Raw genomic sequence first — 13,146 nt, 5'->3', positions numbered from 1 at the left:
CTCATGACGACGTAAACCAAGTCGTTAGTAGTCAAAAACAGTAGTCGATGACTCGAGGCTCTTTCTTCATACTTTTGGTTTTAATATTTTCCTGATATAAAAGCTTACATTTTATGGGTCAGTACAACGTAGAAAATATTTCATTGTTAACATTTAAACGCCAATTATCTCGTAATTAACAACAGTAGTCATTCTGAAGAATGTCATCTATCCGTAATCGATTATTCCTGCCTGGCTGAACTACGTCACCACGCAGCCTTAGCAAACAGGAAAACAGCATGCGGCCTGAGAATAACTAGCTAAAGTAGCATGAGAGAGTTATAAACGTTCGGTTTTTTGTGATAATTAAGTTTTCAAATGGCGCCGACGAACCAGAAAAGAAAAAACGACAAACCTCAAATTAAAGATGGCAATTTTAGGAAAGAACGACAAGCGTCAGGTGGGGTAAACAAGAAAAAGAAGTGGATCCCACACAACAAAATGTTTGAAGGCAGCGTTAAAGAAGGTAGTTTGTTCTTTTTTCACCACGCTGTATTACTTAATTTATTAGCCAACCGTTATTGGGTAATGTAGATTTGGACTCATTTGTAGAATAAGATAAAACGGTGTATAACGACAATGTCTTGGTATGCAATTCATTCCCCATACTTGGTTACGTCCCAACCACAAACTTCAGTGTTTATTCATGAATGTATTTTTTATTTCTTTTGAATATAGCTGATTACACGTCTACAGATTGTAAGTTTTGTTAAATTTGAACGTTTACTGCTCCATTCTAACACTTGAATATTCATTTATATAGACCAATTTCAAACTCAGGCTCTCTAGTTCTTATGCTGTAGCTTTTAGATGTGTGTTTGTTTTAACATAGACATTGAATGTCCCTGATTTCTTTTCCAAACTTTAAAACTATTCTGACAGCTCTCCTAAAGAAATTCAGAATAAGTATTAAAACTTGATCATGTTTTTTTCCCCCCCCCATCAGGTCAAGGGTTTGCTTTTAAGAAAAAGGAGAAAGTCAGACATGAGTACAACAAACTGCTGAGAAGGGAGCGTAAGAAGAACCCCAAGGCCGATGTGGTGTACAAGGAGGAGTACCCACAACACCTCAAGCATCTGTACCTAGCGGAGGCTGAGCAACTGAGGAAACAGGCTTGGGAAAACAGAGTGAACAGGAGCAAGCTAAGAATGAAAGGGCAGATGAAGGATGGAACTGAAAATAACGCCGATGTTCCTGACACAGACTTTGCTGGAGGATCTGAGCTGATGGACTCTGCTTCTGGGAACCCTGAGCCAACAACATCGGAGCAAGAAAGGTGACAGTTTGGTCCGTCATAACACAAATCCCATACCAGAGGTAGACAATCAGCAGTTTATGTTTCTGTGTTTTCAAGGAGTTTGGATGTAGTGTATTTGTCATATTTATTAGAAATATTTTTTGGCATGTAGGACACATCATTTATTTATACAAATGTGAAATGTTTCTCGTTTAATTTGGGTTTACTCTATGTGTGGTTGGCACAAACTTAAGATTTTCTTTTTGTACTTTGTGGTATTTATTAGTGTGATTGGAAAAAAAAAAGATCACGTTAATTATTTTAATTAAGAATAGGTGCTTCTGAATTTCTGAACATGAAATTAATGACGTTTACATTTCTTTTTAGTGTTCCAATAAGCAACCGCATGCGAAAGAAAATGCAACGGAAGACATCTTACCAAAAGACGAAGGAGGAATTTGAGAACGTTCAAGAAAAACGGAGACTAAAGAAAGAGGTGAAGCATATGCCTTACTTGTTTAATGCTGGAGGAATTCGCTGACCTTTTGTGACCTTCATTCGATTTCTTATTTAACAGGCATACCTGAAAAACAAGCAGCAGAGAGAAGAAGCCATTCAGAGGTACAAGCAGAAAAAAGTTGAGACTTTCCGCCTCCTGAGTCAGAAGACTAAGAAAGGACAGCCGAACTTGAACGTTCAAATGGAATATTTACTTCAGAAGATCCAAGGAACTGATAAATGACTCCTCTGCTTGAACTGATTTAACTGACTACCATTTAAAACCTGAAGGAGGGCTGTGATTTTACTCTGTTTGCCTGGAATGATTCTCAGCTGTAACTGAGGAAAACCTCTACATCTTATGTTTCAGGTTATTTTGTAACATTTGTGTGCAGAAGGACTGTCAAACCACCAGATGGCATTGTGGTTTGGAGATATGTTGTTTTTTTGTTTTTTTTAAGTTTATTTCTTGTATAAAATAAAAGAAAAAGAAAGCATTTTTTTGTTCTTTAAACTAACGAAAAACTCATTGTTTTTGACCAATAACAACAATCAACTCTTCAGTTGACTGTTAGTGTGCGATTTTACTTTTCCACTGCGAGTTAAATCATTAAACATTCAAGGAATTGTGATTTTAATTTGCTGTCATCAAACAGATTAAATGCTCTTAGCCTACAGAAACTAGAGTTAAACCTGCGCCTCGCTAATGTATGTGCATGCAGCGGGTGAGCCCAGGCTGAAAAGCCTCGGGCTGCTTCCTCATGACATCACATGGTTGCAGAATGACTTGTTGAGCAGTCCTCTGCAAGACAGGACTTCCTAAATGCAGAACACGCTCAATGCTTTGTTGATATGAAGATTAGAGAAAGACTTCTGCGCTACCAAGTCAAGAAAGGTAAGACATTTTTTGTTGTTTTTTTGGAGTTTGACAGAGTCCCATCTTGAAGGTGTGAGAATAAATAACTGCCCATGATGTTGAGAGTTGGAAACATTAAATTCAAGTAATTTAAGGAAAATCATCCATGTTCAGGGACTCGATTTATTTATTTTTTGGGGGTTGTTTTTGCATTGTTCCAGTTTTCTGTACAGCTGAACATCTCTCCAAAAAGCAAAGTTTTTCTTAAATAAATCTAAGTGCACGCTTCATGTTGATTTTATGAACTTTACATGGTTTAGAATAAGTGAGACTACACTCCCTTCCTGAAGTGAACAACTTTGTAAACCAAAATGGCTGTTTGAAAGCAGAGGTTCAACACCTGTTGAGGAATCGGCACCACAGTTTTACAGGCATTATCCTGTCTTGTGTTCTGTATGGTGGGGAACAAATACAATCCTTCACACCACATTTATGTACCTCTGAGCTGCTCATTTCTTGCGCGGAAGGAACAAAAAAGGAAGTACTATATAGCTGCATGGTTATGTAACTACATCTATCCATTCCTTTACAAAAAAATCAATCTGTCTTAGCACTTTAATACATTGTAAGGCAAAAATGAAGCACAAAATCTAACTTCTGTTCTTTTTTTTTTTGTTAATACAGAATCCTAGTTTGGAACACATTCACAGCTTGTCTCCAGGCTCATCATTCTGGTGCTGCGTTTTACCTCCAAGATCATGGTGACTGTAAAAGCTTTGGGGGGGTTTGAGAGAGAGCCAGTGAAGTGAAGTTTTCTTTCTTTTTCCCAATGACTACCACAGAGGTGAATGCCGTTTCCCACACATTGTGCCGTTGAAGAGTGCCGGGCATGGAGGAGGAAGAAGTCAGAGTGAACGGCTGTGGACGGAGAGGGTCGGAGTGGGGTCACATCGCCCTGCTGGATAAGACCAAGGAATTCTTCCAGACCTGCGACGTGGAGGGGAAAGGCTTCATCACCCGCACTGATATGAGGGTGTGTTTCTGATTGAGCCTAACTTTTTATTGTGACTTACGCTGGAAATTGAAAGTATTTTCACTAAATCTGGTGAATGTAAGAAGTTAAATATGTTTAAAAAATATACAGATAAATTCTATCAGAAGTTATTTAGCAAATCAATTATAATGACAATATCTGGGTAAGTATTCATATTCCTTTAACACTTTTGTTTGGTGTTTCTCCTGTGAATAGGCTTTCTAATGCCAAGTTTAAATTGCACCCAACTTGAGTCTTTTTAGTGATTATGGAACTTCTGAAATCAATTGGTTATTTAGAAAGGGGGGGATGAATACTAATTGAAATCACGCTTAAGGTTTTCATTTGTAACATGTTTTTCCTATCCATTTTCCACTTTGTGCGTGTCTGTCACATAAAATCTCAGTATACAATACACTGAAGTTTGTAGCTTCAACACGACAATGTGAAGAAGTTTAAGGGGTGTGAACACAAAACGTTGGAAATTTTGTTATTCAAGGATGAAAAAAAAAATCTGAACAATCTGGATGCATTAAAGCTCTGCTGAGAAAAACAATAGGTGGCGCGTTCACGCTTTTATCGGCGACACAATTTAGTCTCCTCTTTGGCATTAATAATGGTGAATAACGAGCAGAAAACACTCAGTGTCACCCCTTCTGGCTCTGTTCTGGATTCTTTTTTTCCATTTATAATGATTGGGGGGGCACATTGCCCTCTCAGTCCCACCAACAACCCTAGAAGTGCTGGAAGAGTACCACACACCTCAGTGAAGACACAGGAACATTACCTATAATAGCTGTTAAAGAGCCGAGTGTGGCTGAGCTGGAAATCAGCATTGAAAATCTCTGGGAACAGATTTAAATGCTTCTAATATCACTTTACAACATCTTCCGGAAGAACAGTTTCTGGTAAAGCTTACCTCCAGCATTTTAAAGTCCCGTCTGTTTACATTGTTCTCCCAACAGAGGCTCCACAGAGAGCTGCCCCTATCTGCTGAGGAGCTCGAGGACGTGTTTGACTCCCTGGATACGGACCGTGCTGGTTACCTCACGCTGGAGGCCTTTTCCTCCAGATTCAGTACGTTTCCTCCCTTCAACAAACTTTCTGCTTCAGAGAGATCCTCTTTAGCATTCAGAGGTTAGAGTCCTATCAGAACTGAAGGAGATGAATAAACCTTATTGCCAAGTTGACACTGAACAACAAAATGTGTCTCTTACGGTTGTTTTTATGGAAATATGCTTAGAAATTCATTAATTTTTTTTTCTTTTGAAGCGTGTAATTGTTTACAGAGGGAGTGTGTAGTTTAGCAAAGGAGAAACCACACTGCCTGCAAGTGAAAGTGACACAAAAATGTTATGTTGGATTGTCTGTTTAACTGTGGCATAAATAGTTATGAAGTAAAGAAATTCTTCAGAACGTTAAGCTGAAGAAAAACGTACAATAAATATTTTTACGTTAGTCCGACGAACCCTCTGATGTTTGTTGACAACAGTACACACCGAAAGGAGGGATTCAGCCTGCGTTTCAGAGGAGTTCCTCCAGTCTGGAGTTCAGAATGTGTTTAAGAAGCGTGAACTCCAATAAAGCACATGGTAGATTTGATGGTTTGAAAGCCATTAGGTTGTAAAAGCGCTGAAATGTGTGGGGAGAGTGGAATTTAAATAAGCTGTGGTGAACCTGATTCAGTTAAACTCTGAAACTAAATTAAAATCAGCTTTTACACCAGAGAAGTTTGTAACGATCCACAGATCTTTAACAGCAGAGGCCTGAATGATGTGTTTCAGAAATAGATCACCCCCACACTCTCATACTGGAATGTATCCTGGTCCATTCAAACTTTGAAATTGTTTGGGTGTACTTCAGGTCAGTTCCTGCACGGTCGGAGAATCTCTGTCACAGATGACCAAACTCAGGCCCCAGGGCCCGTCCTTAAGGCTAAGGAGGCTCTTTACCAGAGTCAGTGGGAAGCCAGGCTGTCGGGGGTAGAGGACGAAGAAGAGAGGCACTTCTGCATGCTGCTAGAAAGTCTTGGAGCCAGCAATGTGTTTGATGAGTAAGCTTTACTCACCTTTGTCTTGTTGCTGCTTTGCATTTATTAACAAAGCCCATCATGTCCAAATGCATTTAGCAAATCCCTGCTCCCCAGTCCAGGTGAGGTGCGCAACCTTTGGGCCCAGCTCAGACGAGACGAGCCTCACCTTCTGTCCAACTTTGAGGAATTTCTGGCCAGGGTAACATACCAAATCAAAGAGGCCCATCAGGAAAAGAAAGAGATGGAAAGTGCTCTACAGAGGTAAGAGACTGCATTTTTTAACAAGACTTTTTCAAGGAAATTGAAAGGAAAGAAACACTTTTTTTTGGTTAATGGGACAAATAAATCCATATTCTTTTACTTCGCTCTCATTTAAAATCCACTAATTATTAGTTTGGGTTTACAAGTAATTCTATATCTGTGTCAATTCACCTACAATCGAGGCAGAGACTTGGATTTATGACTGTTGGTAGTGCAAGACAGCATTGGTATTCCTGAATGAGTAATGAAAATAAAAAAAAAATCACTATATTCGCTCCTTCCCTCCTCTGGTTAGCAGAACAAAATGTTCTCTGGGTGAGTAGGGGGATTATGTAAAATTGCAGTTGTTTTTACAAACAGAGCCAGCATCAACTGTGTATAGAATTTCTCATGGCAACAGATGGTACACTGCAGCTTTTCTCCTTTACACTTCGCTAATTAGCTGTTCAGAGTCTTGTTGTTTTGTTTTTTTTTCCCAAAGGGGTGCAAATTTCTGCAAATCAGTCTGTAAGTGTGTCGACATAATTATTAATACCTATAGTGGGAAGTAGCATAACCTCAAGCAGAGCCTAGAGAATGGTCTGTTTTTTTTAAGCTGTCTTGTTTTTGTTTTTTTTGTGATGCAATCAAAATGACTATAATTATCTCTTCATTCCAGGAAGACAGCGACGCATGACAACGAGATCCGCCACTTGTACGAAGAGATGGAGGCGCAGATCAAAAATGAAAAAGATCGACTTGTGCTGCAGGTGCAGGAGCTCAAATACAGAGAAATAAACTGTCAAACCTGCTTCTCTGTTGGTAGCATAAAAAATTGAGAAATTATTTCCTGTTCAGCATACCTTGTTTTTCTAAACCTTTTTCTGATTTTTTTTTTTTTTAAAGAAGCATCTCCACCTAATATGAAGACTGTTTGTGATCCTTTTAAGAGATTTTCAAAATCATAATTTTCCTGAATTTGAGAATAGATATAAAAATCTAATTGTTTTTTTGTTTTTTGTATTGGTGCATGTCTTTGAGGTTGGGTCTTTATGTTTAGCTTTTATCTACTTGTGACCTTCAAGCATTTCTAATCTGACCTGCAGGACTCGGAGCGCCTTCAGGTGCGCAGCCAGGAGCTGGAGCACCAGCTGTTTTCCAAAGAGCAAGAGCTGGAGCAGCTCTTCCAGAAACAGAAACGGGTACGTTGAGGCACACTGTTCCTTGCACATTAATCTCAGGCATGCCTAGTTACAGTACTGAACACCTGGGGAACCGGAGACTGCGACTTATTTTCTAATAAACATCACTGCCACCACAATAAAAGGAAAATGCCTCCTGTTAGAAAGCAGTTGTGGCCGTTTTTCCACATTTGCTCCAATTGTGGCACCTTCAGATCGGACCGGTGCCAGGACTGTGATGTTATTGGACTGATTCAAAGGATTTTGCTCTTAATTGATAGGAAAACATTAGCTGCAGAAAGCTGTTTGAGCTCTCTTCTGCTGTGTCCTAAAAACTCTGCCATGCTATAGGATATTTGCTAATAACTGACTCAGGATTTGACTCTTTCTTTGTTCCGGTTCAATTATAGGCAGCCTGCTGAACCAAAATGGCCTTTTTTCACTTTATTGGGGATACAGTTCATTACAACAATGTTTTTGTTGCTACAAATCTAGAATTGGTCTTTCATAAAAACAATTTAAGTGTTATTACTTCTGCATTTAAAAGCAAAAGGCAACTGCTTTTTTGTATCATTTTGCCAGACAAAACCATATCTATGCTCCATGCTTAGCTGCAGATACTTGTCTGGATAATTAGGAAAAACAAAAACACCTTTTTTTTTTTTTTTTTGGCAGTTAGAGCTCCAGTGCCATGAGCTGAATAGCGAGAGGCAGGAGAGCCACGTGGAGAATGTCAAGCTGAAAACGACCAACGAGGAACTGTCCAGAGCGCTGGAGAGCTCCAGCCTGGAGCTCTCTCTGGCTCAGGAGCACCTGGCTCTGCTGCAGGAGCAGGCGGCCAGGCTGCATCAGGAGAAAGAGATGTAGGTAGAAGCTCTATATTCTTAAAGGTTAATCTTTTGTTGTTGGTTTTATTTTTTATTGAGAAATCTGTGGTGATGTTTGTCCTGTTTAAGGGAGATGTACAGAATAACCGAGGGCCTCCAGAGGGAGAAACAGTGTCTCATGAAGCAGCTTGACCTCCTCAGGTGAGACCAAAAATTAAATGTATGAGACTTAACTAGATGAAAGCAACTTGAACAAATGCCATGTTCCTTCCAGAGAGATGAACAAACACTTAAAGGATGAGCGAGACGTATTCTGCGCTATTGTAAGTTCATCTTCAAAAATATATTTGCATAACCAGACTGATTGAAGATAAATTTACGTAACCTGCTGTGTTTATTTAAAAAAAAAAAGCCACGACCCTCACTCAGAAAGAAGCAGATGGAGGGCCTTGCTGACTTATTTGATGACGAAAGTCAACCAGCAAAAAGGTAATCCATTTGTCATCATATTACTACTGTGAGAACACTTACGCTTTTGGGATAGTTTTCTATGCTAACAAGAATATACAGAATTTTGTGATGTGAAAGAATCATATAGAACTTGCAAAACGTGAAACATTTCCACATTTTGTTGCATTACATGTTCAAACCTGAATGTCCATTACTGGGGTTGTATGTGGGAAACCACGACCAAGTACATTTGACACATTTTTCAATTGTGAAAAATGTTTCAAACAGTTTCATTCAGCCACTTTTACTCTGACTCCCCTAAATGAAATCCAGTGTAATTCTTATTTGCTCAAAAAAGTGTAACACTAGATATAACTTTTCTTCTCCTTCAAAATGATCCATTAATTTGTGTTGGTCTGTCACCAAAACAATAAAAGATTGAAGTTTGTGATTATGATATGAAACATAGAGAGGTTATGCATTGTTTGGAGAGGATCTGCACAGTGAGGAAAACAGAGGAAAACTGATTTGAAGGACAAATTAACCTGTCACTTTAGATTTAAAAAAATATAATAAGTCAGTATGCAGATCAGAAGCATTCTAGGGCTTTGGCCTGCAAATATCTGTGCCAGTCATCTCAGTGTATCCTCTGTTTCTCCTCTGTTCCTAAAGAGACCCTCTTCTGGTGGAAGGGTCCTTCCAGTCTCTGGAGGCCTTGCCCATAGAGCACCTTCAAATCGTGTTTGTTGCTTCCTCCTCCTGTAGTGAAGACGACGCTCCCGCAGCTCCTACCGCCATGACTGCCTGCACCACTGCGAAGAAAATCGCAACCTTAGCCAATGGTAACATCAGCCCAGGCCCACCCAGAGAACAAGATGTGAAGCCAAAACCCAGAAGGACGTCCGCTAAAAACGCTACTAACAGGAAAGTGATGGTGAAAGCCAGAGAGGAGTCTGAGAGGAAGATGAGTGGAGAGGAGGGGGAAGTCCTCAGTGAGCCAACAGACGGCTGGCCGCTTCGCAAGGTCATCTCGATTGAGGAAGACCACCTGCCGCACCTTCTTCAAGGTGGACCCCAACCATTACTGCACCAGCTCAGCGAGGAAGAAGATGGTTATGAAGAGGAAGCTCATAGCGAGGCTGAAACTAGTGCCGCCATGGGTCCCGATCTCAGTGCTACTCCTCTCTCAAGACACTTCACTGTTTCTACTGAAGTTTCTTCCACTAAAAAATCCCAACTGAAGAAAACTCCAGTGTCTCCAAGATGCCAGCCTGTTGGGAGGGAGGCCAAACCAGTGAGTTTACCGCTTCAGTTTCTCTCAAATGAGTCATTACAAGTTGCAGCTGTTTTAGTTTGCGAAACAAATACAACACATTTTATTATCCCCAGAAAGCAAAGGAAAGGGCTGTGTTTGCCCCGGATCGTCTGTTTAAAGTTGTCCTGGTCGGCAACTCCAGTGTAGGCAAGACGTCCTTACTGCGCTCCTTTTGTGAGGGCCGTTTTCACCCGTCCACAACTGCTACTGTGGGTGAGAAGAAAGACATTAATGCTGCGACCATGAAACATTGAATGTCTATAGATGTTAACAAAGAAGGTCTGAGGGTGAATAAGTATCACATGGAAGGGCTTATGAAGTCACACTGCCTGTCTTAGAGCCCCGACTCACATTGTACAAGAGATTAAGTGACTCCCTGTGAATTTTTTAAGCATGCTTTCATCTCTCACACTCAATTATCCTCATTCCCTCTCTTTTCTCTGGTACAAGTCACTCGAAGGTCCTCTAGTGGCCGTATATATATGCTAGTGGCCGTGTATATGCTTTGATTTGTAAATCAAAGCATATACCTGTACAATGCTGCCCACGTTTCTTAGCATCCCTTGTGTAGACATGTTAAAAACCACAAAATACCTCCATGCTGTATATGGCCTGCATTTGTGTAGTGCTTTTTCAAGTCTGAGGACTCCAAAGCAATTTACACTACATTCAGTCAATCATATACGCATTCAAATTGTTTTATTTACTTTTTTTTTTTTTTTTAAAAAAAAGCTCACTGGTGGCTCAGCTGTTGGTATCCCAAACAGTCCTTTAGATGGAGGTAATTGTAGCCTTTTTAAAATACTTTTTATAGGTGATCAGAAATTCTAAAATAAACACATCTAAATGCTAAACGATTGTTTTTTGATCAGATCAGACATTGATCTAATGGTAAACAAAAGATAAGTGCATAGAAAGGCAGACATTTCCTACTTTATTTTACTGTGGGAGAACTGTGATGCTGTGATCCAAAACAAATCATGTCATTATAGGTAAGACTAAATTCTGACCTATGAAAAATACAGCAAGATAATCAAAACAATTTCCAGGTGGTAAAAAAAAAACTATCTTAGTATGATTTTTCCCTTCTCTAAAATAATTGGCGTATAATAAAAATGGTATTTTACTGAAGATTTTCAGTCTGAGATTAAGCTTCTGCAATAAGAGGCTGAATATATTTTACTTCTTCAGTCTTTACTAGCTGTGCCAATAAATGTGGCCAGCACTGTGTACTCTGTTATGTAACTGGTACATCACTGTGATATATTAATATGGATTACATACTAAACCTTTTTCTCACTAGGCATTGACTACAGTGTGAAGACGTTAACACTGGACAATATGCAAATAGCAATGCAGCTTTGGGATACTGCAGGTCAGGAGAGGTGAGTTCATTTTGAGATGCAAAAGTATTCTAAGATCTGTCAGATGCTAAAATCATCAGCTAATTAACTTACGTACTATTAATGCTACTAATGAACGACTGCAATCCCAAGAAAAGGATCATGACACATGGACGCTTGCAGATTTTTGATGTAAATGCCAGGTGCAGTGTTTTATACTCTACCTAATTGGTTCCAACCTTTACGCAGGTTCCGCAGCATGACCAAGCAGTTCTTTCGCAAGGCTGATGGTGTGGTGTTAATGTATGATGTCACAGTGGCGGAGAGCTTCACAGCTGTCAGACCCTGGCTTCTGAATGTCCAGGTGGGAAATTTAACCTCGAAAGCTTTACGCAACTGGTTGTTCCGATTTGCTTTCAGGTCTTTCTCATTGACGTTTAGAACATATGATTTACTGTACTTACTCTGCCATTCAAAGGCAGAGTAAGTACAGCAAGTACCAGTTTAGGGACCTAAACATGAATGATAAGTCAGAAAAACCTGCAAAAGCATTGGACTTCATTGAATTTAAAATAAATTTAGGACTTCAAAAATGTACAGAAAAATTTAAGACTTCACATGTTGAAGTTCTTTAAAGCCCTCCAAATTGAAAGTACATTCACTATATTCACTATAGGTTTGAAACAAACAAAAACTCTGTCATTTTGGAAATTTTGAGATATTCATAACCAAATGGGAGTGACTAGCCCTTAAATTAGGGTTTCTCACCATACAACACAAACTTGCACATTAATCTTTTACTTCAAAGATCTGAGCACCATCAAAGCTATTCTTGTGTCCTCATAACCCAATCTATAAAAAATTTATATGTTGATATTCTGATGGAAACATAGGAGATTCTTGTGGTCTTCGGTCTGGCAGGAATCGTAGTGGGGTGGTGGTCCTCCAGGCCAGTGGTTGGGACACTGCTGCTTCCACCTCAAGCTTTGACTAAATCTAATCCATCTCACTGAAATACAATGCTAAGCTAGTTTAGTACTCTTCACAGTGGCAGCCTGTCTTTTATTTTTGCAGGAAGCAGCAGGTGAGGGGATACCCATTCTCCTGCTGGGCAACAAAATGGACATGACAAGAGAGAGGGAGGTGCCTTCTAAAGATGCAGAGCAACTGGCTTTTGTAAGTTTACATGTGCCTCCAGGATAATACATGTTCTAACCTCTTCTTACTTGTAACGAAACAATCAGTGTAATAAATTTCCTTTTTATCTCTATGTGAAAAAAGAGACGCATGTCACATGTTTTAACTTCTTTTTTTTCCCCGTCTTCATTAGGAAAACAAGGTGATGTTCTTTGAGGTCAGCGCCTACACCGGCAAAAATGTGACCGAGTCCCTGACTCACCTGGCCAGGTAAGATAGTCACTTTGAATCACCTTATTTATAAATCCAGTTGCTCAGGATAAGCTGGAGTGAAAATGGAAAAAACAAAAATGCATTGTGTGTTCCAGTTTTCACCAGAGGTGATATGACTGATGGTGCTGGCACTGTTGACTCATTCTCACTTCCCTCTCTGTGTTTTTAGGATTTTATTGGAGCAGGAGGACACGGTAAGAGACACAACAGTCAGCCTCAGTGCTCAGCCCATTAAGAAGAAAGCCTGCTGCAAGTGAAGACACCCATCCTTGCAAAAACAAGGACAGATTGAATTTCTGACAGCAGCAATTTACAGAGTCCTACATCCGTTTCTGACAGTTGCACAAAAGCAAAAAAAAAAGTGAGAGTAAATTAGATGTTGAACTGCTGTAGAGACCTCACTTTAAAAGGGTTTATTTCAAAAAACTGTTTTTATTTCAGTGAAAAAAGAATACATAAAAGTATAGGTGTGAAGAACTGTATTTCTTGAAGAAGAAACTGGTGAAAAACTGAAGCTCCAAGAGTGTTGTCTACCTTGATGAAAAAAATGTAAATAATGCTTTTGTTAATCACAACAGTGCAATGTCTAGGATTTAGAAAGTATTTAATTGTTAATTAGTTGGTAAAATGTGTGATTTAAAAATAAAATCACCCCGAAAACCTTTATTAATGATAGGTTCTGCT

General features: G+C 39.4%; 2 protein-coding genes across 5 annotated transcripts; both read left to right on the top strand.

Moving 5' to 3' along the window:
- The first annotated feature begins 325 nt into the window (after positions 1–325).
- ccdc59 (coiled-coil domain containing 59) lies at positions 326–2,401 on the top strand. The gene is made up of 4 exons (XM_028043673.1): positions 326–505; positions 986–1,316; positions 1,665–1,773; positions 1,855–2,401. Exons 1-4 carry the CDS (start codon positions 358–360, stop codon positions 2,017–2,019), a joined length of 753 nt encoding a protein of 250 aa, XP_027899474.1. The 5' UTR covers positions 326–357; the 3' UTR covers positions 2,020–2,401.
- Positions 2,402–2,531: 130 nt separating this feature from the next.
- Positions 2,532–12,911, top strand: cracr2ab (calcium release activated channel regulator 2Ab). Of its 4 annotated transcripts, XM_028043667.1 has the most exons (19): positions 2,544–2,670; positions 3,316–3,664; positions 4,630–4,741; positions 5,528–5,717; positions 5,793–5,957; positions 6,616–6,706; positions 7,043–7,138; positions 7,793–7,980; positions 8,074–8,145; positions 8,219–8,267; positions 8,357–8,433; positions 9,067–9,094; positions 9,128–9,688; positions 9,784–9,922; positions 11,013–11,094; positions 11,302–11,416; positions 12,127–12,228; positions 12,383–12,459; positions 12,632–12,911. In XM_028043667.1, the coding sequence occupies exons 2-19, from the start codon at positions 3,521–3,523 to the stop codon at positions 12,717–12,719; spliced, it is 2,376 nt and encodes a 791-aa protein (XP_027899468.1). In that variant the 5' UTR covers positions 2,544–2,670; positions 3,316–3,520; the 3' UTR covers positions 12,720–12,911. The 4 variants fall into 4 exon arrangements, 3 of the variants coding, with proteins under 3 accessions (XP_027899468.1, XP_027899467.1, XP_027899469.1); XM_028043666.1 differs by having other exon boundaries at positions 9,067–9,688; XM_028043668.1 differs by lacking the exon at positions 9,067–9,094 and having other exon boundaries at positions 2,546–2,670; positions 9,160–9,688.
- The last annotated feature ends 235 nt before the right edge of the window (positions 12,912–13,146 follow it).

Source organism: Xiphophorus couchianus, chromosome 17 (assembly GCF_001444195.1).
Source record: "Xiphophorus couchianus chromosome 17, X_couchianus-1.0, whole genome shotgun sequence".
Lineage (NCBI taxonomy): Eukaryota > Metazoa > Chordata > Actinopteri > Cyprinodontiformes > Poeciliidae > Xiphophorus > Xiphophorus couchianus.
This window is presented reverse-complemented; position numbering and strand designations above follow the sequence as displayed.